The sequence below is a fragment of the Lontra canadensis genome, unplaced genomic scaffold, assembly GCF_010015895.1.
Source record: "Lontra canadensis isolate GAN:19392208 unplaced genomic scaffold, GSC_riverotter_1.0 scaffold15, whole genome shotgun sequence".
NCBI lineage: Eukaryota > Metazoa > Chordata > Mammalia > Carnivora > Mustelidae > Lontra > Lontra canadensis.
The window spans coordinates 141,254-167,114 of record NW_022631009.1 but is presented as its reverse complement, the minus strand read 5'-3'; the positions used below and the strand labels follow the sequence as shown (position 1 = coordinate 167,114).

General features: G+C 39.1%; 1 protein-coding gene across 4 annotated transcripts; it reads right to left on the bottom strand.

The window, feature by feature from the left end:
• Nucleotides 1-743: 743 nt before the first annotated feature.
• ZHX1 (zinc fingers and homeoboxes 1) lies at nucleotides 744-24,992 on the bottom strand. Of its 4 annotated transcripts, XR_004382788.1 has the most exons (5): nucleotides 24,646-24,992; nucleotides 17,611-17,723; nucleotides 5,097-7,943; nucleotides 4,612-4,707; nucleotides 744-2,632 (listed from the first exon to the last, which is right to left on the bottom strand). XR_004382788.1 is itself a non-coding variant. In XM_032858389.1 (4 exons), exon 3 carries the CDS (start codon nucleotides 7,716-7,718, stop codon nucleotides 5,100-5,102), a length of 2,619 nt encoding a protein of 872 aa, XP_032714280.1. In that variant the 5' UTR covers nucleotides 7,719-7,943; nucleotides 17,611-17,723; nucleotides 24,646-24,991; the 3' UTR covers nucleotides 744-2,632; nucleotides 5,097-5,099. The 4 variants fall into 4 exon arrangements, 3 of the variants coding, with proteins under 3 accessions (XP_032714280.1, XP_032714282.1, XP_032714281.1); XM_032858389.1 differs by lacking the exon at nucleotides 4,612-4,707 and having other exon boundaries at nucleotides 24,646-24,991; XM_032858391.1 differs by lacking the exon at nucleotides 4,612-4,707 and having other exon boundaries at nucleotides 24,733-24,991.
• Nucleotides 24,993-25,861: the final 869 nt, after the last annotated feature.

Below are 25,861 nucleotides of genomic sequence, written 5' to 3'. Positions count from 1 at the left end.
AGCAGAATAGATAAACAGAAGAATGGATAACAGAAGAATCAACAGAAGGATAAACAAAATGTACAAATGGGGTTGTTTAATCACTATGTTGTATACCTGAAACTACTGTAACACTGTGTGGCAACTACATTCAAACAAAACAAAAAACAAAAACAAAACACAGATACAGTCTGGAATGTTATTCAGCCATAGAAAGGGACAGGGGCACCTGGGTGGCTCAGTTGGTTAAGCATCCAACTCTTGATCTTGGCTCAGGTCTCGATCTCAGGGTTGTGAGTTCAAGGCCCACGCTGGGCCCCACGCTGAGCCCCATGCTGGGCATGAAGCCTACTTAAAAAAAAAAAAAAAAAAAAAAAGAACAAAGTTCTGATATATAGTACAACATGAATGTATCCTGAAAACATGATAAATGTCAGGTATAAAAGGAAAAATAGTGTGTGACTCTACTTGCTTGAAATATCAAGAATAGGCAACTTCATAGAAACAGAAAGTAGATTAAATGTTACCAGGGCAGGAGGGGGAAGGGGAAATGCAGAGTTATTGCTTAATGGCTATGGAGTTTCTATTTGGGATGATGAAAACGTTTTGAAAATAGTGGTGATAGCTGCCCAACATTGTGACCATATTTAATGCCATTGAATCATACACCTAAAAGCAGATATAGTAGCAAATTTTGTTGTGTTTTACCACATTTTTTTAACTCAGTTAATAAAATGGAAAAAAATCACTCAAAACTACTAATTGCTGCTAACTTTTATTCTGTATTCAAGGACATAATCAACTGGGAGAAGAGGAGTTTTGCTCTGTCAAATAAATATATTTAAAAGCTAGCAAACATCAGAGCAGGATGAAGTGCCAAGTTTATAAAAGAGAGAGAGGGGAAAATTATTACTAGTTATTTACGGCTATACAAAGTTGACACACTGCAAGGGAAACATGATATAAATGTATTATTCAAAGGCTGATTTCCAATACTTGACATTTCAGATTTGAAAATATGAAAATTGTCAAACAAAACTCAGACCACATTAGCAATGGTTTAAAAAAGGGAGCAATTTAATCATTATAATACAGAGTGCTTTAAGAAGTTTTTAAATGTGTAAAAGAAAGAACAGTTTAGTGCATTAAATTGTTACAGTCTTTACATTGCTTCTTCTTATAAAAGTTAACAGTAGTATGAAAAAGCCACCCACAAAGCCAGCTGTCTGAGTGAAGAAATCAGCTAAATTGCAGCATTTTGGAATTACTAATAAAGCTATAGTTAAAAAATAAAAAGTTTATAAAAATGAAAGCAGCATGCATATTCAAGGCTTTTTCATAACATTTCATTAGCTGACAAACATTTAGGTAAAAACAAGAGCTTAATATTATTCATTAAATTAGACAAAAGAAACTGGCCAAGCCCACTACATCCGGTCATTCAGAAAAACATTTTAAAATCCAGAGCTAATTAAACCGAACATTTTCTCTATGAAGAAAGCACATTTTGAAAAACAATCCTATAGTCACAAAAAAAGGGTCCTTCTCAACATGAATGAACAGCACCGGTCTTTACAAAGTTTATAAGTTAGTATGAACTTTCAGTCTCCTGATATGGCAAGAGTTAACAGTTAACACTCCCATGATTCATAAGTCAAAAGCTAACCTTTAACTCATTATGATCAGTTCAGAATTTTTTTCCTCTCTTCACTGAAATTGCTACATAAAGTAGAATTTCCCTGAAAGACAATTCTCGAAAATTCTGATCTGATAACTGTACAAACATTTCTGATTTCTATATGATTGTAAGAAAACACTAAGTATATATTTACTATATGGTTCTTCTTCACATTTTTGGTAAAATATTTATTTCAGAGTTTCACCCTATCCAAATTCTTATGCCATTTTCATTTCCTTCTTCAGTATTGATTATCTTTAATTTAATACAAAGCAAATTCGGCCTCTAATGAAAAAAATGAACAGAGTATTACAGAGTAATAGTGGTATCCATGAATGTGTTCAATTAAAGATCCAATCATTAAGGGCCACTGTTATCACAAAATTTTATGTTTCAACATTTGTCAATAGGCTGTTTTTTTGTCACTTACATTGAAATTGTACAAGCCCATGCACAAATTTAAATCTTAGTGCAGGGCCTGATAAATAAGACATAGAAATAAATCAGGTTCTTCTTTTTCCTGTTTCTAACAATTTTTACTCTGTAAAATTTGGTCACTCAAAGCTATAAGCTTAATCACATATCAAAGAATATAGGCAACAAGGCCCATCTCACTAGACATACAGTATTAAGCTGGACAAAATATGAGGACAAGTTCTAGTGGTCTTTAAACCCCCTCAGAAAGTCTAAGAATCAGAACATCTCCATCGTATCAGAATAAAAATGTACTATATTAAAATTCAAATTTTTACAAGTTGTTTAATTAATGTTCTATTTACATTGCAGAACTTCCGCCAAATGCAGTAGTTTAACTTTGGCACAACATTAAGTTCCATTTCTTTTGGGTATTGGATCCTATTTTTTGAGAATGTGTATGCCCCAAAATGTTTTCAGTGTCATCAAAGATTGGGCCCATTCACAGTAAATCAGACATCTTGCGTTGAAGAATTGATTCTCCTCCAACATTTTAGGCAGCTATAAAAGAAAACATAATAAAATACTAAAATTTTAAAGAAAACCATATTTTTAATGTTTACCACTTTCAAAACAAAATTTATACAAATTAGCCATGAAAATACATCCTCTGTATTTGCTTATTAACACTGAAATCACTTGCTATATACATCTTACCTAAAGCACTAGGGTTTGTGTGCAAGTCCTACGTATATGTTCTGCATATAGACATTTTCACCTATATGTAATAATTTATAAAAACAATTATTCATAGGAAGTATCTATTTCACTGTCAGTTTTTGTAATAAACAGACTGAAATCTAAAGGCTTTTGTATTTTATATACAAGTCTGGCTTGTGCAAAAGAAATATATGTATTTCACTTTTTTGCAATAACTATTTCGGAAAAGTTTTGGTTACCTATTTTTGGCAAACTGAACCATATTTAAGTGAAGAAATAACTATTAAGAGGGAACTTACGGTGAATCCTTTTATAAGATGAAACATTTTGTTCAGCCGACAGTAAGTTGCTAATTAATGTGTTTTATAATTTCAGACTTTTAAATATTTTAAAAGGCATGGCTGAATACATGAAGGTGTATGTCTAACATATATGATACAATGTTTTAAAAACTGTGGCTTTATATGATTTTTTTTGTTCATAGTATCCGTAAGAGTATCAGTATAGAACATGAGAATTATCCACACAAACTTAAAGTCAAAAACTGTACCAAAAAGTTCCCGTTATTTTTAGACTGCAGCTCCCTGCAGAATCACTGATGAGGTTACTACAACCACAGGGACAATTCACTACAGCAACACATTTGTTGATTTAATCTTGGCCGAGTGAGAATTCTTGTGTTTAGCAATAAAAAAAAAATGCTTGTTAAAAATATTTTATGCATCTGGGTCAGGAGAAAGCCTGTCCTGAAAATTTCTGACATTAGGAAACAGAGGGCTGTACTTTAGGATAAAGCTGCACAAAACTTTAACTTCCTGTGACTTTCGTTACGCTCCATACCCGCAGTGAGATTTACTCTAAAATAGGTGTATTTTTAGTTTCATCTGTTTTTCTCCTTGAAAAAAAGTGTTAATGAAAAGAAAGTCTGGAAAAGGCATGGAAAGCCTGGAAAACTGCTAGACAATAAGAGAAATGCCTGGTACATATTAAGCTCTCTATAAATAATTGTTTAGCAAAATAAATAAAACCAGTGAGGAAGACATGGGGGAGTTAAGGAAATACTGTGCAGAATAATAGAGCATAAATTAGAAGATAGACAGGGATGCAAACAGCTACGGAAGTAAGTAAATATGCACATATGATCATGAGGATCTATGTTTCGTTTCCTTCTTTACTGTTCTCGAACAGTTTTGATAATTAAATGCTTTTGGACTACTGATAGACGTAGACAAACATTTCATGAGAAGTGCGTTATTCTCAACAGAGTATAGTTTTATTCTAGAACACTCCAAAACAGAGAGTAGAGAAGAATGGAACTATGCTATTAAATTCCAAAAGTATTAAGAATTGAAGTCCTAACTTTAAATAAGGTATCTGACTTGCAGCTACAGGGAAATTTTAATTAATTCAATCTATGAAAGAATTAAAATGTAAGGAACATGCCAAACCTTTCAGATTTAAAGCATATTTACTTGCACTTTTATAGCAAGAGATATATTTTTAACCAAATACAGTGTTTCTGCTGGTAGCAGGTTTGTTTTCTATCAAAGAATGAAAAGACACTTTAGGCAACTGAGTTAATTTAATATCAAATCTGTTATTTACCTTTTGATCTCTAAGACAGAAATAATTTATATCACAGTTTTCAAAAACAGATGCCATCTAAGCAAATATGAATTTACAAAGAGCCTGAAACAGACCTTTGGCTTTCAACAAAAAATTACTGAATAATTTTAACACATAAAGCATTTTAAACTCTAGTTAAAAACCTAATAGTTTGGGGGCAATACAATGAATTAAAAAAGATACCCATTTTTCACCTAGTTTCCTAAAACTGAGCAATCCTCGCCCCTGTGGTAAGTCTGTCCTTCGGTAACTTTTCCCCTTCTTTTTAGTTTTCATTTTTGAATTCTTTCCTTAAATAGGCAAAAAATGAAGCTTTAGTGAAGGAGGGTTGCAAGCAATACATTTTAGTTACCTTTAGTATCCATGAATTCCGCCCCCCCCATCAGTCTCCCTTCTATGAGAATGGGTAACCTTCCCTTAAAACAAAGTGAAAAAACATTTTATTTTAAAAAAGTAAATAATTAAAGCAGCATTAAATTCTACATAACAAATGTAATAGTTATAATAATCAGACCACACATAATAATCATGTCCCGTGGTCACAGTCAAGGTCCCTAGTCTTATTAGCTAAAAGAAAAAAACCATTTTAGAAAAACTGTCAAAAGTGAAGGTGTCAGATACCAGATGACTATTCTAAATGTATGCGGTTGATGAATATACACTCAGATTAAAAACTTACATTTCAGTCATCTGATTTAGAAAGCTTCCGTTTCACATGTCGTGGGGGTTCCCAAGTGTCACTATCATCTGTCTCTTCTTCATCCTCTTCCTGATCATCAATAACTTCATCTTCCTCCTCATTTTCCTCAAATAATTCTATCCCTAACTCTGATCTCCTCTGTCTTTCTGCAAACCACTCTCTGACCTGCTCATAACCCATATGTGATTTGTTCACAAGTTCGTCAAGGTCTTGCTCATTAAGAAATTTGTGCTTCAGGTAATAATCCTTAAGTATTGCAGTTCCAGTTTTAAATTTTATGAGTGATGGCCCCCTGTCCCAGTTGTTCATTCTCTTGCTTCCTCTTGGCCGCCCACGTGGTCTTCCTCTTCCCCTTCCTTTGGGTCTCCCTCTCCCCCTTTTCCGAAGGGAGGACAAACCATTCATACTACTCGAATTGGCGCTTTGATAATAGTAGTACCATTTTAGATTTCCATTTTTCCAAGCATAACGAGTGTCGCCAAACCAACTGACGATGTCTGTTCTAGCAAGCCCGCTTTCTTCAGCCAACTTGTCATACTCTTCCGGTGACGGCCACTGTGTTCGGACAAAAGCACTCTTCAGCATGTGTAACTGCTCGGGTGTTTTTTTACAGATCTTGCCTGTGCTCCCTGGCTTAGGTGCACCAGAGTCATCTCTGGGAGAAGTTTCTCCAGCTTCTTCTTTGGAACTACCTGCATTATTTTCGTCTATTTCTACCTTCTCTTCCTTTAAAGCTTTTGATTTCTTCTTCTCTGTAAACCAAGCATCAATTTCCCTTCTGGTAAGTTTGGTTTGCGCTCTTAACCTATTTAATTCTTCATCGGTGAGTACGGAACTGTTGAGAAAACTCGCCTGAAGGGCACGAAGCTGCTCTGTGGTCTTCTCTTTAAACTTCTGGGGAGTGAAGTCAGGAAAAGGATTCCAGGATTGTTTCGGCTGTGAAGTAACCACAGCGGGGGACTCCGTGGTTTCATCGCTGGAGTCTATAAGAATAGTGGTGGAGGAGTCGTTGTTGAGATGTAAGCACTGATTACTCTTTGAATTTCTCTGGTTGTACCTTGTGTCACTAAACCATTTTTTAATCTCTCCTTTAGTCAGGCCTGTGATTTTCATAAGTCTGATGATTTCTGAATCATGGGGAAACTGGTTTTTAAGGTAGCTGACTTTTAATTCGGCCAGTTGCTCTTTAGTCTTTTTGGCCCGAATGCCAAAGGAATCAGGGTTTGCCGCTGCGGTTTCATGTTTGATGAGCGGAGAAGGTGGGATGGCTGCTGTGGCTGGCTTTGTCTCTGCATTCGGTTGAGCAGCAGGCGCCTGACTTTTTTGTACATTTGTTTGACTTGGAACCCCTGCCACGGTCAAGGCTATAGGTGCTGTTACAGGCAAGGTGTTCGCTCCAGCTACTTGTGTAAGGACCAGACCTGGCTGGCCAACTATTTGGCATGTCTGTAAAATGGATGGTAAACCATTACTCCCCGTGGAAATGTGTGTAGGAATAACAGTTATGGTCTGAGGTACAGTGTGTACTGTTCCATTGAATTGTTTTCTTCTGGCCTCCTCTACCTCCTCGGGAGTCCAGCTGACGCCATGTTTTAGGCGTTGGGCTGAAAACCAGATCTTGATCTGTTCCTCTGTGTATTTTGCTTGAGCGGAAAGAACAGTAATTTCTGACATTGTTGGGTAAGGGAATTTGTTGTAGGTGTTGAGCAAAAGGGGGTTGTTATCCAATGCAGCATTGTAGGTGGGAATGCTATTAACAGGGATTAAGACTTTGGGAATCAGACTGGAATTCTGCTGAGCCGATACCGCAGTTATCACCTGAGCTAGCCCAGGGAGAACTGCTGCGGGGGTCACGAGCGTGCTGGCAGTATTCGGATGTATTCTGCTTACAACGGAAGTACCTGTATTAGATTCAGAAGCCGAAGAACTTGGGTTTTCCACAGTTTCTTCACGGTCTGGTTTGATTTCATTCTCTTTGTCTTCGGGAACGTCCTCAGCTGAGTTGTGGTGAACTGTAACCCGCTTGTTCTCCGCTTTATTTTTCATCATTTTCATGATCGGAGTTTTACTGATAGATATTCCCGAAGACGCAACTTCTGCAGGTTCAGCTTGCTCTGAGTGCTCCTCTTTAACAAAACTACCATCAAAAGTCAGATCATTTATTGTCTGCTCAAAGATCGTCTGGTTATTTCGTTTCACCATAGTCAACTTAAAATTCTCTTCTCCTGGGTGATGTTTCAGATTATGCTCAGAAAGTGCATCATACCTTTTGGTAAGAAAATTGCATTCAACACAGACATAGGATGAATTTAGCACGACGTTGGGATGTTCTGAATCCACATGGAAAGTAAACATATTTAGATCTGGGGTTTGAAAAGTACAATATTTACATTCATAGCCACCTTCAACTTTTTTATTTTGCTGATTGTCGGAGTCCACAGATTCATGAACTTCATCACTTGAGACGCTCTCTGCTCTGGTGCTTTCTACAGGTGTCAGTACAGGAGGGCCTTCATCCAAGTCTGATATCAACTCGAGGTCCGGATCCTGTTCACTGGCAAGGACCATGCAGGGGGTTGTGGATTTTCGCCTGCTTGCCATTCTGATGTTATGAGGAAGATCTCAGCGGTGATTAAAAAGCATTGAGGCTTAAAATTGTTCAGTATTCTTCATTTGAAAACAATGGCTTTTGGTTCTTCAAGTCCATTTTTGTGTTCAACAAGTTTCATTAGCAGCTTTTCCATGGTGCAATCAAGTAAAGAGCTTATTCTTGGCAGATAAGATACTGTTGAACTGCTGAAATGTTTGAAGCCCAACTCCAAACACCTATATTAAAATAAAATTAAAAATGTTTTTAACGCATGATTTTGATCTTGTAAACAAACTGCAGTTATAGTTCACTTACCTGAAGTTGTTGGACAGCTCAGTTATAAAGATCTAGAATAAGACCAGAACCAGGAAAAAAGTCCTCTAGGAGCAAAACACATATCTCCAAGCCAAATCACTGAAGGTCACGTACTGTACTCACAGTCAGCCCCCAGACCTGCTTACCTGGATTTTCAGGCAGCCCTGCATTGACAGGGAAGTGGGAGAAGGGTCGGCTTTGGCAAGCACACTATTATCATTGTGAAACGATAATGTGATAACAAGGGAGGAAACGTAAAACTATAAAAGGCAGTCACAGGTACTCAGAGACTATGGCCATTAAGTGTATATGCCCTCTTCCTCCCGCTCGTCTGTTTTATCATTCCAGTAGCATAGCCGAGTACGACAGGAGCAGCAAAGACGGATATGAATGATCGAAGTTTTAGAAACATTATTCTTAATCATTTTTCATGGTGTTACCAGGATTTATAAGACATATCTGATCCTAAGAGTCTCCTGACTTAAAAGTTTCCCCAGTACTGGAAGAATGAAGCCCAAACTCCTCGAGCCACAAGCAGCTCTTTTCATACCTGCCCTCAACCTCAACTTCCTGCCATCTTTCTCCTGACTCTTATTTCTTATGCTTTGGGCACAGCAGACCCAGTTGTTGTTCCAGGGGCACACAACGGGGCTGTTCCCTGTGCCAGGAGCCTTGTTTGGGCATGCACTATGATGATCTTTGTTTGCCCTATAGATCACCTCCTCCCTTTAATTTGGATCCGACCTCCTCCTCCTCAGTTCATCTTTTATTCTAGTACTTACCGTATTGTGCCAGAGGAGTTATTACATTTCTGTCCCACAGCCTATCCATATTCCTGGTCTCCTTACTATAGGTGAATCTCATTCTTCCAAGGACCTTTGTATCTTCAGTCTAATGCTCTTTTAGCTCAACTATCCTGGCTGACTTCTCATTCATTTCTGTATCCTCTCTGCATACAAAAAGCCTAGAATAAGGGACTCACTAAATATTTATTAACTTGAACTAGAATGAATAGGAAAACAGTCCTATGAAACTCAACATGCCCTGCCAAATTATGGAAAGAGCCCAAATGTCCACCAGCTGATGAATGGATAAAGAAGATGTGTTATATATATATATAATGGGATATTACTCAGCTGTCAAAGAGAATGAAATCTTGCTATCTGCAGCAATGTGGATGGAGCTAGAGCTATTATGCTAAGCGAAATAAGTCAGTCAGAGAAAGACAAATACCATACGATTTCACTCATATATGGAATTTAAGAAACAAAACAGATGAACACAGGGGATGGGGGGAAAAAGAGAGGGAAGCAAACCATAAGAACTCTTTTTTTAAATTTTTAAGATGTTATCTATTTAGGGGCGCCTGGGTGGCTCAGTGGGTTAAGCCGCTGCCTTCAGCTCAGGTCATGATCTCGGGGTCCTGGGATCGAGTCCCGCGTCGGGCTCCCTGCTCAGTGGGGGGCCTGCTTCCCTCTCTCTCTCTCTCTGACTGCCTCCTCTGCCTACTTGTAATCTCTCTGTCAAATAAATAAATAAAATCTTTAAAAAAAAAAAAAGATGTTATCTATTTATTTGACAGAGATCACAAGTAGGCAGAGAAAGAAGGGGTAAGCAGGCTCCCGAGCCCAATGCAGGGCTCGATCCCAGGACCCTGGGACTGTGACCTGAACCAAAGGCAGAGGCTTTAACCCACTGGGCCACCCAGGTGCCCCCAAAACACAAGAACTCCTAACAATACTGAAGGTTGGTGGAAGGAGGTGTGGGGCACATGGGCTGGAATGGGTGATGGGGGATTAAGGAGGGCACTTGTGATGAGCACTGGGTGTTGTATTTAAGTGATGAATCACTACATTCTACCCCTGAAACTAATATTACCATATACATTAACTATTTACATTAAAAAATTGAAATAAAGAAAAGAAACTCAATAAGCCCTGAGAGCATCACAATAGAGAACCATAGCTGAAATTCACAGGAATGACTGTGACTCATCAAGAAAAAGTGAATTATGCTCATATACACACATTTTAATAATTTTGCACCCAAATACTTATGCTACACCAGTGAAAGGTATTGTGCTTCTGAAGTCTAAACCAAAGGAAAATGAATTAAATGAGTTAAGTGGTTTATTCTCTATCACAAATTAGAACTATTTTCATTTATTTGTGTAATCCTTGTCCTAGCTGAACTGAGAAGAAAAAGTTTACTTCAAATATTATAAAGCAAAACCCGGTCTATATGAGATGTACTGACTTTAGGAAAAGGACAAACATTTTTAGGAAACAGAACTGTCCAAAGAGAGAGTGCCCTGCCTTTGAAAGGGGCAAGATCCTCCTCACTGGGATTATTTAAATATATACTATATATCCATTTGATGGATCCAAGCGACAGATGGGAAGTTGGCCTAAATGTCCCCCACTCCCTGATTTCCCATATTATAAAGCAAAATGCATCAGATTAGTAATAAGAGTATCCAATTTTCAAAGAATCCCTATTCTCGAAGGTGTCATTTTCCACCCCCCCACCCTGGAAAAAGCCTTTGATTTCTAAGGGGATATGAAGAAATCACTGATATTTAAAACTGATATTTAAAACTATTTAAAACTAAGGGGATATGAAGAAATCACTGATATTTAAAACTATTTCTTAACTGAGTATTTTACACAAAGCTAATGCCATCTCTCCCATTCAATTCAGTAGGATTTTAACTATTTCGTTCAAGTGCTAGTGCAGCTGTTTGATCATTTCTTTGTCATTACAAACAGGGAATTCCTCAAATAGCTTGAAGTAAGGAAGAGTAACAAATGAGCAGCACCCACATTTTTGGCAGTGAAGGAGAATTGTTGAAAGGCAGGGGAGTAAGCTATTTTATAACTGTTATTCTCCTAGAACCTCAGATTATATTTAATTGGGAGTATACTATAGTTAGAAATCAAAGGTAGAAGGTTTTTCTTTTTTTTCCTGAAACTACCTTTCCTTAGTGATGGTTTTCAAAACTTTTTGTTGTAAGCAGCAGAGCCCCTTCTTCAAACAAAATTCTATGAGAAGCCTTGGGGCAAAACAGATAAAAGAATAGCTGCCTGGCTGGAGAAGGAGAGAGGCTAAACTACTTCCTGATCCCATCCCATGTATCCTACAAACCCTACTTCTACCTTTGAAGGGTTCTGAGATGTGTCTGAAAGCCTGTGCCTTAAAAACTACTTTCAAGACAATGTACCAATGTCACCAAAAATCCTTCTCAGTTTATCACTGAGACATGAAATTTGAAAACTAACCTAAACTGAATTTAATGTGTCCTTCAGGTTGTTTCACTGTAGAAGGCAGGGCTTGGACACCTAGGGGTAGAACAGAGTAGCCAGGACTAATAAGAGATACAGAAGAGAAACTTGAGGAGCTAAGATCCCTTTATTATTTTGGCTGTCCAGGTCTTATGTTAAACTGCTTACTTTTCATTTTGTCTTGCTTAAAAATAGGAATTTGCTAAATTATTATTTTTATTTCTCTTCCTTATAGCTTATTAGCTCAGAAAGGTCAGTTCATAAGAACTTACGCAGATATAAACAAATTTTAAAAGCTTAAATATTTTTTGCTAAAGTCATAAAAATTACAAAATATTCATAGGTTAGTTTACAATCTAATGATGTATATGCACCATTGTGTGTTCTCCTTTGGAAGCACTGGTTTTGGCAATATATACTTAAAACAAGCTACTTAAATGAAACTTTTTAAAAATAAGTCTTCAATAATGCAAAAGACTCAAATCTGATTATCTTGGTATTAAACACAGCCTCAAGCTCAGGTGACTGCTACACTCAAATACACAAAAAACACTCTGTCCACTTTACTCCTGATACTGTTTACATTTACCTAACAAAACCAGAGTCACTGTACTGTCTAACATATTTCTAAAGGGAGACTGAGAATTCCCAAAAGAACCTCAAGGTTTGGGCCAGTGGCTCAGTTCTACTATAATGTATATAGTTCAAAAACAGACCAAAGCACAAATAAAAGCATCTTCAGGGTCCTGATTATATAAATTCATGATCTGGGGGGAAGCAGGGAACTCAGTACAAATACCCGGTTTTTCTGGCAGAAGAAACCAAGGCCCAGAGGAACACATTCACAGAGGCACTGTGATATAGGATCAAACCACAGTTTCTGGAGTCTCCTCTGTCACTCAGTGGTCCAGTGACTGTAAAAGTTACTCAGTATTGACCTCAATTTTCTCACCTATAAAACCGGCATTCTTCAATTCAATAAATTCACACAGCTATTTGGTGACTGTCGACCATGGGCCAGGCACTGTGTTAGGCATTACCCTAAGGCTATGACTGCAACAGATTGCCTCAGGTCTGTCAGGTACTGGCAGTTGAACAAGAAAAACAGGCAGTAAACAATCACTTAAAATAGCTGTGATCAATGCTATGAGAGGAAGCATCAGGAACTCTACCAGCACACTGCAGGAGGTTTCTAGAAAGGAAGCAGAACCAGTTGCCCTGGAGAAAATAAGAAGGGTGCTATCCACCTCAGAGGCTCATCATATAAAAATGCTTCACACACTGTGATACACAGGAGATGCCTAATTAGTGTTATTTTCTAGTCTCTGAAAAATTCTTTTGGGAGATGAAGAAATACCACTTATCTAGTATTATTGTCTCTCTTTCTCTCTTTCTCTCAACTTAATCAGCTGATAAGGCACACAAATTGAATGAAAAAGCAGAAAGGGTAAAAAGAATAAGAATGTCTTTGGTGTAGGTCCAATTTATCTCCTTTTATCATTAAAGTGCAAAGGGGCTGAGATAGGAAAATTTCCATACAGAAATCGTTATTAGCTGACAGGCATCTCATCCTCTACTTGAAGGTCAACTAAAAACAGAGCTCAAAATCAAAAGCTCAAAATTTGGGGAACCTGGCACTACTTACCTATAAAAAGGGGGTAGAGTTCAGCTGCACAGCTGACTAGTTAACTAGCTAGGTGGTTTTGCAATTAAAACACAAAGTGAAGATAGCCAATAAGATAAAAAGTTATGGGGGCGCTTGGGTGGCTCAGCCTGTTAAGTGTCTGCCTTTGGCTTGGGTCATGATCCCAGAGTCCTGGGATCAAGCCTCACATCAGGCTCCTTGCTCAGCAGCGAGCCTGTTTCTCCCCTGCCTGCTGCTCCACCTGCTTGTGCTTGCTCTGTGTCTCTCTAGCTCACTCTATGTCAAATAAAGTCTTTTAAAAAAAAAAAGATTAAAAAATTATGCTCTAAATGCATCCAGCACTGTAAATATAATTATATTTGAAAGCTATTTCAGTTAACTTTTCGGTAGAAAAATGGAAACAAAACAAAACAAAACAAAACAATCCAACCTGATCAACTAACTGTTATATGATCATTAAAAAATGGTAATCAAGAGTAATTAAAGAATATGGAAAAAAATAGCTTCTCAGCCTTTTGGCTAAGATCAAGTGTAGGAATATGAAAAAAATATTTATTCATTTACTGTTAAATTTAAAAAATCAGAACAAAATTTATATATTAATTACAAAATAACTATGGGAAAATATGTAGGTATATGGGAAAAAACTAGATGAGAATATAAAGAAATAAAATTTTCACATGAGATTATGGGTGAAATTTTTAAGAGTGCTATTTACAAATTTTCTTTAATATTATTATAATATTGCTTTATTATAAAATACAATAAACAAATAATTTCAAGGCCTTAAAATTGCAAATAGACTAGAATATTCTTTTTTTTTTTTTTTAGATTTTATTTATTTATTTGACAGAGAGAGAGATCACAATTAAGCAGAGAGGCAGGCAGAGAGAGAGGAGGAAGCAGGCTCCCCGCAGAGCAGAGAGCCCGAAGCGGGGCTGGATCCCAGGACCCTGGGATCACGACCTGAGCCAAAGGCAGAGGCTTTAACCCACTGAGCCACCCAGGCGCCCCTAGACTAGAATATTCTGATGGTCATTTGGAGCTGGAAACAATATTTACTTTCTATTTTTAAGGCAAAAACATGTGCTACAGAAAGGTTTTTTTCAGGGGAAGCAGAAATCCCTGAGTATGTAAAACATTCAAGTGTATTCCACACATTTTTGGGAGCTGCTCCATGGTCTGAGAAGTCAAACTAGTTCTACGAACCCTCAAGAGTACTCAGAATCTGCAGTGTACGGATCTAGGTCAAGCCAATTTCCATAGTTCTCTCTGCATCTTGGCTCTTCTCCTGAGGGTAGGATACCCCTTAAACAATTCATGATTCTTAATTCATCAAAATAATTACAACAAAGTTTCCCTACAGAAAAGCATTTCATGAAAGCAAAATTCGTTTTATCACAATATAAAAATTGGGGACAATTCTAACGCAGTTCTTATGTGAAAGAATGTCTACTTAGCTCTCTACTATAGATCCCCAGTGCCCAACACATGGCCTATCAAGGCCTCATTAATACTTGCAGGAAAAAGAAACCCTTTAAAATTGTGTATTATATTTTACTTCATTAAACACTCATTTATAGAGGAGTTATAAAGAACAACTGTGTTTACTTTATAGTGGATTACTTCCAATGGTAAAATCCTTACTAATAAAATTACCTTAGTCATTAGAATATTAAAACATCTTTATTTATAGAACATTCTATTTATTAAAATATAGCAATGAATATGCAACAAATATTTACCAACATCTATAATTCTGTTGTAACAAATCAGCTTTATGTATGAGTAGTATATGTTTAAATTTGTGGATTGTTTAAGAATGAAACAAGGGAGATAAATTCATTCACAGAATTAGTCCTGCAGTGAAATTCAGGAGAAAACTGTTCCTGTAAAAACAGCAAATGCAAATCTCAACTTAGAATCATTATTTTTCTGTTCCTGGAGAAAACTATACTCTAATGGTGTTCTACATTTTTAAAGAGATTAAAAAATAAGTTCTCAATGTAATACACTATAATAGTACATTGTTTCAAATTCTATACTTAGGGCTACAAAAAGTCTAAAATTTTTTATAGTTAAGTAGAGCTATAACTATACTGAATTTCTATGCCTCTGTTTCTTTGGCTGTCTTATACTTCAAATTAAATGCTTAACAGACAACAATTTGCCTCGTTAGCCACAAAAGCATATTATATTGGTAAGACTTTATGTGAATAAAAACAACTTTCATACCGATTCTTAGTCAAATATGAACACATAAAATAACTATAATTTTTAAGGATTATGTTAGTTTTGAGACGGTACCAGCTAAAAACTGTTCTCAGGGTAGCTAAAACATAAACTGAGAATCCTCTGGCATATGTATTCATACCTATACTGAGAATTCTTAGAACTCTGTATCCTATATAGTTTCACTTCTTATTCTCTGAGTCAGAGTTCTGTTTAACCTGAAAATAACTTATTTTTATATGTTTGTATTCAAACTAAAAGTTACAAATCCACCAAAATCACAGAATGCATGAAATAATAATAGAAATAAAGAATAACAGGGTCAAATTAAAATAAAGAATATTCATCATGTTAAAGAAAAAAGTGTCTAAGAAGACGCTTTCTTTAATGAAAAAAGGCCATTTTCAAAGCCAAAATGTAAAAATACTTAGAAACAATGGTCAAGTTCCTTAGAAAATTAAATGAGAAATGTGACAACCTAAATTTGTACCCACAGCGAATGTTTTTAAGAATTATGGTAGCCTAGAATCATTACCTAAGAGATAAATCTCAAGAAAACTGACAAAATGATCTCAAGACAATCAAAATTTGAGTATGAAGGTGTATATAGACAGGAGTAAATGTGATAAAAATGAAAGCATTGAAGAAACTGTGGCCAAAAATCATCTAATTTCAAAAGATCCTTTTGCTAATGCTAAACTAAGCTTTAAGGGTGTAGAAATTCTATCCTCTACCTGTTTTTTTCCACCTGAGAAAGCCAACCTTAATACTGCTGAAGATTAAGAGAAGAATCCAAGTCGGACAGATTTCTCCTGATAAGCACTGATCCTAGATTTGAGGAGTGAAATGTCTTTTTGAAGTGTCTCTACAACACTAACGTCCTGTTTTTCTGCCTTCTGCTGGCATGTAAGTACGTATGTAAATACTGAGAGTGATACATAAATAAGTACTATAATGAAATCTCCTATCTTTGTTATTAAAGTTTGTAGTATTACCCCAAAGTAATTTTTTGCTGGAAATAGTTTTCCCCTACTTTTCTCAAGGAGGTATGTTAAATCTTTCGTTTAAGACAGTCTTATACGAGAACACTATGCTTGATTACAAGTGAGATTATCATTAAGAGGCTGAAAAATCATTTATCTGTTTGTTACCTTCCCTACTTATAAAATAACTGTTACATGTTTCACTCAAGATATAATCATTCAGTTACTAAAAAATACTTTGAAAGATAATTATGCCAGCTTGTAAGGACTCTAATAATTTTTTAAAAAATGAAAGTTGAACCACCACATTAATAGCTATGGAATCCAGGGCTCCTTGGTAGCTCAGTCCATTAAGCGCCCAGCTGTTGGTTTCGGCTCAGGTCATGATCTCGGAGTGGTGGGATCAAGCCCCGGTTTGGGCTCCACACTCAGCGGGGAGTCTGCTTGAAGATTCTTTCCCTTTGCACCCACCCCCTGCCACTTGTGTGTGCACATGCATGAGAGAGAGTTCTTTCTCTCTTTCTCAAAAATACAAAAATAAACCTTTTAAAAAAAAATCTTTCCTAGTATGTTCTGGAATTAACTAAAATAAAATAACAACTGGACCAGGGATGCCTGGGTGGCTCAGTTGGTTAAGCGTCTGCCTTTGGCTCAAGTCATGATCTCAGGGTCCCGGGATGAATTCCCACACTGGGCTCCTTGCTCTCCGGGAAGTCTGCTTCTCCCTCTGCCTGCTCTGCCTGCTCTGCCTGCTGCTCCCGATGCTTGTGCTCTCTCCCTCTCTGACAAACAGATAAATAAAAAGAAATAAAAATAAAATAACAACTGGACTAAAGTGTGACTATTTCAACACTACAGCATGTGATCTAATGCTTCTTATAAAAGCCAAGTTATGTCAGTTAACTAAAATATAAAATCATATGCTTAACCTAAAACAAGTACTTAATCATCAATATCCTAATTTTTAGAATTATAATGAACTATTATTAGTAGACTATATATTGGAAATATATTTTCAGAAATTGTTCTTTTAAGTCTTGAAGAATTTTTCTGGATACAGGTGAAAAAAAAAAACAGTAAAATTTCTAGATCAATTATCCCACAAAAGTTCTCTGCCTTCATGACCTTCATTTGTCTTATTTACCACTGTTACCACACCACTAGTACAGTGTCTGACACACAGTGTATTTCAGCAAATATTAACTGGAAAATCAATTATTAATATATCCACAGATTTATCATGAATTGTGATGCTGCTTCCTTTGACATTAAAGCAGCCAATACTCCTATATTTTAAAGTTTAAAAGTATATTTCTTAACAAAGCATCAAGACTAAGTGCTGCTTTTTTAAGGAAAGCTTTTAAGACGTTAGCCAAATATAGTATCATGGGATCTAAAGTGAGCATATTCAGAATCTGAGTTTCACCATATCCTATGAAACACATACTTGCCATAGCTTCTTCAGCATTCTGTTCTTTGACATGGAGGGTGTCCCTTCAAATTAGGTGTTTAGCTCAGGCCATCATTACCAACAGGTCTGAAGTACCTATCTGCCATATCCTACAAAAAAAAAAAAAAAATCACTTGAATACACTTGAATATCCTGGATATAATTCAGTCTTAGGACTTTAAAGTTTATGCCTTAGCTTTTTTTTTTTTTTTAAAGATTTTATTTATTTATTTGACAGACAGAGATGACAAGTAGGCAGAGGAACAGGCAGAGAGAGAGGGGGAAGCAGGCTCCCCGCTGAGCAGAGAGCCCGATGTGGGGCTCGATCCCAGGACCCCGGGATCATGACCTGAGCCGAAGGCAGAGGCTTAACCCACTGAGCCACCCAGGCGCCCCTATGCCTTAGCTTTTTAAAAGTAAAGTAATTTTGAAAAAAAAAAAAAAAGTAATTTCCTCATAAAATTATAAAAGAATCATTAAATGCCAGACTCAATATTAATAAAAAACACAAAATTTAAAACTCTCAAAAATTCTATTTATATTATATAAAACAACCAAATCCTATTTTCACTATTGTATTATTTTCAATAAAAATTATCAAAATGTGAATATATGCAGGCTCTAATATAAAAGTTGAGATAAAGAAATTGGGAATTGTAAATATTAAGTACACAAAAGTTATGAAAGACAACTTAGTTAAACTAAGAGGTGGGAGGAAATATATGTTCTGTATGTTTATATATAAACTCATTGATATTTGTATCCTGGTTTACAATGCATTAACTGGAATGGAGTAGATTATTAATGCTGGCAACAAGCCAATTCAACTTAAAGAAACTGGTGGTATTCTACTCCAAAACATGTGGTATCTAATAGAATGACCTGTGTTTATTTCATTTTTGCAAGAAGGCTACTACCAAATGGCATTTCAATTGGTGTGTTGAGAAGCAGAGATTGTACAAACAAACGAAAATCATTCTCCAAAAATTGAGATACAAGTCCAAAAATGTGGCGTATTATTCAGAGTACTTAAACCAATCAGGAAAATTTAATGAAAACTATGATTGCTTCTCTTAGTAAATAACAGTAAATAGTGCATTTGAAGGGTTGAAGCATTTTAGCTGTTGTTCTTTAAGCACTGAAACTGTAAACAAAATGAATAAATATTAAGGAAGATGATTTCTTCCAAATACCTTATCCTGTGATTCTGCCTGTTATTATACACATGCTCATGAAGAGGCTCTTAAGAAATAATGTAAATACCCCAAGCCTTTAGTAAAATACTTCTAGGTTAAGTTAAAGCTTGGGCTGAATGGCCATAGTATTTTCATGAAAAGGAAAAGAGCGTTTTCCCAGTAGGCTCCATGGAGCATCCTGTGATCTGCAGCCTGGGATTCTACAGTTTCATTTCCTGGTATCTCCTTGTTTGGAAACTCCTTTGCTATCCATCTACAGGATGTGGACTAGAAGAGAAGATAAGAAACAGCTGCTAAGGAGGGGAAGTTATTTTCCAAAATGAATTATTAATACTATAGGAAATTGGTAACCTATTTGAATCCATTCTTGAATCACACAGTAATTGCAAGATGTTTTACCGAACGAGAGTCTCTTGAGAAGAGCGGCTGAGACAAGTAAGGGCACAAGGCAACTAGAGGAGCAACAAATGAGCTCCTTGATACTTCTGGATGGAAAGCATACTTGCCTGATGTTATTTCAGCTCCGGATACTGGCATTATTTTAAAATACTTCTCTCTAACTGAAAGTATCTTTTTAAATTTTAAGATTAGAATGAACTTCAAAAATTAAAGAACTCATCTCAGCTATATACATTGCATAATAAAACAGATGAGTTGTTTTGGCAGAAAATGGATTGTAAATAAAGATAAAGAGCTTGGGTTTGGGAACCAGACTGCAGGGATTCAAATCTCAGATCTGTCACTTACTAGCTCTGTGGTCTTTGACAAGTGACTTGCCCTGTCTACGTCTTCGCCCCCTCATCTAAAATGGGGCTCTGCTATGATGTGTTTAAACTAACTCATGTAAAGTGTCTGGAATATTTTCTGGCACTAGTAAGCCCACAGTTAGATTTCCCTGACTTTTATTTAAGGTATTTAAGTTATACAATGAAGGAAGTCTTCACAAAAACTTTGTACAAAAAAAATGTTTTAAAGCTCTGGGCAACAATCAATCAATTTTATTTTTCATTTCATACCTTTGAATATATTAAGAAATGCTAGAACAAGTTGGCTTCAAGAGGTAGACATTAATCAATCATAATTTATACCCCCCACCCCAATATACACATACTTCCTCTGACCTTAGCTTCAAGGAGAATCATTAATGTACAACACATTTGAAAAGGTGTTTCATAGTACTAACGAAGTTCTGACATAAATCATCTTCTTGTAGTCATGAAGAGAAATTGTTCTCTTCTCACCATGCCCTCACTTTCAAATACAGTCCATGCCCAGCAAAGTTTTCTTTCTTTTTTTCTTTTTTTTCAAGATTTTATTCATTTATTTGACAGAGAGAGACAGTGAGAGAGGGAACACAAGCAGGGAGATTGGGAGAGGGAGAAACAGGCTCCCGCTGAGCAGGGAGCCTGATGTGGGGCTCACGTCTTGAGCCACAAGCAGACCTTGAGCCAAAGGCAGACACTTAACTGACTGAGCCACCCAGGCACCCCTGCCCAGCAAAGTTTTAAACAAGCTTCTTTTTGACAATTTTTGAAGGTAAAAGGAACAGACTTAGCATAGAAGAAAAACACAGTTATGAAAGAAGTACTTAGAAATATCAAAATCTGGGGCACCTGCGTGGCTCAGTGGGTTAAGCCTCTTTGTCTTTGACTCTGATCATGATCTCGGGGTCCTGGGATCGAACCCCACATAGGGCTCTCTGCTCAGTGGAGAGCCTCCTTCTCCTACCCCTCTCTCTGCCTGCCTCTCTGCCTACTTGTGATCTCTCTCTCTCTGTCAAATAAATAAATAAAATCTTAAAACAAAATCAAAATCTTTCTATCTCCTTTCATTCCCCATAATAACCAAAAAAAGAGAAAGAAAGACCTTCAGGAAGGGGGGAAAAATGAGTCAGAAATTCTATGGGAAATATGAAATCACTAAAATTTAACAAAAACAAAATTCTTTTATTTAAAATATGTATATGTAAACTAATTTTTGATTTTTTCAGATAGGCTTTGAGAAAACTATGTTTTAAAAATCGAAATCAAAAAACTGAAAACAAAATCCTGCATAAAAATTTTGATGCATTGGGTGCCTGGGTGGTTCAGCTGGTTGAGCGAGACAGACTCTTGGTCTGGGCTCAGGTCTTGATCTCAGGGTTGTGACTTTAAGCCCTGTGTTGGGCTCCACACTTAAGAAAGTCTTCTTTAAAAAAAAAAAAAAGGTAAAAAATGTTGACTGTCTTGAATAAATGTCATTCTTAACCTGTTCATAAAAATTCCTTTTCCAAAGTATATCATCATATTTTTATTTAGATCAAAGGTATAAAAGACCATCTTACTACCTCTTGAGTACATCATAGAATACTGATTGTATAAACTGCAAAGATTAAGTGTCCTTTACGGTCAAAACCTGGCAACTATAGAAACATTTACATAAATATTTACTGTAAAAATTAACTCTATGAAATACAGATCTCCAACATGTAAACTCAAATGTATATCCTGATCAGTAATCTAAATCAGCAGCTTCAGCCATTCAAATTTGGTTACTCACAACCACAAATATATCAGAGCAACAAGGATATAATAATATAAGATCAGTAATATTATGGAAACATTGGCTATTATTCAAAGGATAGCATCACGGTTTATCCCCCCTTCAATTAAATGTAATTTAAATTACTTTTGAGATTACACAGGATGATTTAGAAGGATTTTAAGTTAGAAGAGATTTAGAAGTAAAAGTATGTGTTACAGTAGCTACAGTATAATAGATATTTCCAAACACCTCCCTAAATTAATGAATATGATATTAGATTAAAACCTAGGTTGGGGGGGCGCCTGGGTGGCTCAGTGGGTTGAGGCCTCTGCCTTCGGCTCAGGTCATGATCCCAGGGTCCTGGGATCGAGCCCCACATCGGGCTCTCTGCTCAGCAGGAAGCCTGCTTCCTCCTCTCCTTCTGCCTGCCTCTCCCCCTACTTGTGATCTCTGCCTGTCAAATAAATAAATAAAATCTTAAAAAAAAAACCCCTAGGTTAGGCACTGGAGTTTTAACACTGCTAATATTTAAATAAGTAGAGTCTCTTGAGCCCAAATCCACGATGATGCAATGTACATAAAAAGGTTATTTGCTTAGCTACATTTATAATCATTTTAGTAATTTTAATAGTATTTCCATTTAAATATAAAGCCATGATTTACAGCAAATTAAGTTCCAAATAACCCATTTCTGTGCCCAATTAACATTATAAGAAAGAAAATATAAATGCATAATAACATCACCTTTCAGTCTTAATGTAAAATATAATACAAAAGAGAGAAAATCTCCAACATGAACCACCTCACCTATGCTATTAAGTTCATTAATAAAATAACTGTAAAACTTTATTCACATTTAATGAAAAAAAAAAAACCCTCACAAGTATCACGAGAGGTGAAATAATTGCTACATCATTCACGAACTGTCCTCCCAATCCAGTGAAATAATAAGCTCGCTATAAGCGAAAGACATCTACTATTAATGAGTACAAGCACAGCACAAGCACATTTATGTTTTCAGCCTGAGCATATTTTCAAACCATCTGGCATCAGTGCCACTCTGGTTCATCCAGCCTGATCTGTTCAGAATTGAATACAGAACTAGAGCTACATGCACTTTGGGGAAACCAAAGAATAGCTCATATGTATAATAATACTCCAAATGCGCGGCCCTCAACTAGTTTATACTTGAAATGTGTTTGAGAAGACATTTCCATGAAAGACATGAGAGCTCTTTTTAAAAATACTAGAATGGTTCAAGAAATCTGTATGAATCATAGCTGTCATCAGGTACCCAAGTCTTACTTTCTTTTTTTTTTCTCATTGTAATCCTGATCATTAAATGAAGCATTTGAAGAGGGACTTCTACAAAAAGATTCACTAAGGGAAATGCTATCATTTCTATATTGAAACAACCCAAGAATTTACATTTTATTTTGCATGAAGATTAGTCAGCTTTGCCCTAAAATGCTTAGATTAAGGAGAGACGGATTAAGAGGAAAAAATATTCATGAGGGCCCTTTTCATCTTGTTAGTATTGCTGGCTTTGGCAGCGCCCACATTTCTTAAGCTTGAAATCGGGAGTCAGAATTGTTACTTAAGAAATTTTTAAAAATCTATATCCCTGTCAAAACCAATTCCTGTTCATCCTCACTGATGGAATAAAAACAAACGACTTTGTTTTTGGATAATTTTTCAGAAACGAAGATAATTCATGTAACATCATAAAGCACAAGTTAACGCTTTCAGACAAAGACTGAGATACAATGACCAATACCAACGACTCTAAAGGTGCGCTTAGGTAGGGGGTACACACATACACTGCAAACCCACAAACAGGCACTCTTCTTGGAGGGCAAGCTGCTGCTTCCTCCCTGGGAACCCTGTATCTCCCAGTCCTGTCATTCCTCCCCTTTTCTGTTATCCTCTTAATATCCAAGGCAATTGCTTTTTCAAGTTACGTGGAATCCCAACCTAGTCCCATCACAAATTATCAGCTTTTTCTTTCTTTCTTTTTTTTTTTTTCTTTCCATGTCCCCTACAGAAAGATTAGCTCCTTCTCATGCTTTTCCGATGGGGAGTGATTATAGAGGAGCGCTGTGGAATTCCCACTCTGCCCCACCTCTCCCCTGGATTCCTTCTCGATCCCCCTCTTTCTCCGCTTCCTACTTCCCCTGCCCTGAGTCTCTCATTGAAGCCCGGCCAGAGCTTGCTGCTCCGTTAATCTAAACTAAGGATATCAAGCGGAACGTTTTCTTTCTCTGGGGTTTTGCTCTTTCCTTACTGTTACCTACAGAGGGGAGAGGTGGAGGCAGATGCACGAAACAAAGAATTTCAAGTCCCTTTACCTAGAACTTTGGTGTAAATCCACAGGAAAAGGGCATCCGCCAGGGCGCTTCCTCGCTGCCGGGAGAGCCCGCTCCCTGGGCCGTCACACCTCCTTCCCAGCCCTCCATCCCCGCCACGAGCAGGACAGTGCTCCCGTTAGGCCCCACGGCTCGGAGGAGTCCGCGGTCGGCCTCCCTTGTCTCCCTTCTGGAAGGGACGGACAACGTTTCCATTCTCCTTAATTAACTTCTAAGTCCCAGTCTTCCTCAAAACGCAATACAGTTCTTAAGGACTCAATTCGGAGTCTTGCCCCGAAGTGGGGGAACGGCCTGGCCCCGAAGTGGGTGCTTAGCCTTCTCTGCAGTGGGGTACAGCCCGCCCCCCCCCGAAGGTTTCCCGGGGCTCCAAGCCCAATGCCAATGCGTTCAGCTCTAGCAGGAGGATGTCTCCTTCCCGTCCGGGAGGCAGTCCCCACGAGGCCACGCGCCCCCTCAGGGCAGGCCTTCCGACCTCCTCCAGGACCCTCAGCATCGCTGGGCTCCTCCGTCCTGCGGCACCCCCCCCACCCCCCGGAGGCCCCGTCTTCACTCCCCTCAACAGTCCCAAGTTGCTCAGTGCTCTTCCTAAAGACGGGGGCTGAGATTTTTCCCTCACGGAGTCCACCCCCAGCTCTTTCCACCGCCGCAGACACCCCGAAAGAGCGAAGGAGCCTCAGGGGCCCTCCCTCGGTGGCGACTCCCCGGTGCAGCCAGGCCGGGTCCCTCCCCCTCGGACGCCCCGCGCCGCGGCCGCCTCGCCACCCCGCCGCCGCCGGCGCGCTAAGTCCCCGGGGTCTCTGCCCTGGGGCCGCCCTCCTCCGGCCGGCCCGCGAGCCACTAGCCTGGCCCGGCCGCACGCTCCGTTCGCGGGCTCAGCGCTGCCGGTTCCCCCCCGCAGTCCCCCGGCGTCCCGGCCCACTCGTCCCGGAGCCGGCTCGCGCCGCTACCTGCAGGGGCCGCCGCGCCTCTCAGCGCCCCGCCGCCGCCATCTTGCATTTCAAACCGGCTGCACTTTTCAGGGAGTCAACTCTGACCTGTGAACCCTACACCCGGAACCGCTCGGCGGGCCGGCACACGGCCTCGGCAGCTCCGCGGGGCCCGCGGAGCGTGGAGGGTCGGGGGTGGGGGTGCGAGGCGAGGCGCGCTCCCCAGCGGCCGACCGGGGGCGGGGAGGGAGGGAAGGAGCCGGCCGAGGCGGGGCCCTCCCGCGCGCGCGCCGTCCGCGCGCCCCCACCCCGCTCCGCGCCAGGCTCTCCACTCCCGGACCCCGCTGCTCCCTTGGGGTTCGACCCGGGCCTCTACCCTCTGGATTGGCCCGCGACGAGGTAGGGAGCCGCCCCGCCCCTCTGTCAACAGAAGCCCCGCCCCGGCCCGCGATAGCCCCGCCCTCTATCAGCAGAAGCCCCGCCTTCCCCAGGTCTGGAAGCGGCCCCGCCCGTTGCGGGAGGTAGCTCCAAGAGCAGGCTCTTCTATACTCGGATCAATCCCCGCCTTCTGTCATTTGTGGCCCTGCCCTCTGGGCGCTCCGCCTTGCTAATGTCACCATGGGATCGCAAGAAACGCCCCTTGTCATCCTAAGCCCCACTCTTGGTGGCAGTCCACCCGAGCCCCGCCCCTTCCTCCGAATCCCCGCCCACTGTCAAAAAAAGCCCCGCCTCTCCGAGACCGGTCTGGATTCAAGCCCGAAGCCCCACCTTCTGTCAACCGCCGCCCCGCCTCTTCTCGCTTTCGGGTCTCTACTCCAACCCAAACCGCAGCTCCACCCGCTAACCCCGAAAGTTCAGTTCAGCCTCACTGAGAGCTGCCGTTGAAGATGGAGCCACCCTTTGCTCCCCGAAAGCCCTCCTTTCCCTCCTTGCGAGCCACCCTGCTCAAGGGCTTTCTTTTCAAGCCATGGTCTTCAAATTTGGACAGCTTCCATGGGAACTAGTCCCCCAGAAGGGGCCCGCCAAGGACCCAGGCTTTGGGGAAAACAGAACGGCGTCACCGCCCCTCCTCACCCTCCCCTCACTTTCAAAATTATGAAACTTGCAAACCAAAGCGTAGAGAAACGTCTCTGCACAGATCCTCCAAGCTACTCTGCACAGATTCATGGGCCTGGACGCTGGACCCTCTGTGCTTTGACAGCAATGCTCCCCTGAGCCACGTTAACCCTAAAACGTG

Excerpts from the sequence above, each read along its gene's own strand:
- ZHX1 (XM_032858389.1), bottom strand. The coding sequence starts at position 7,718 with ATGGCAAGCAGGCGAAAATCCACAACCCCCTGCATGGTCCTTGCCAGT.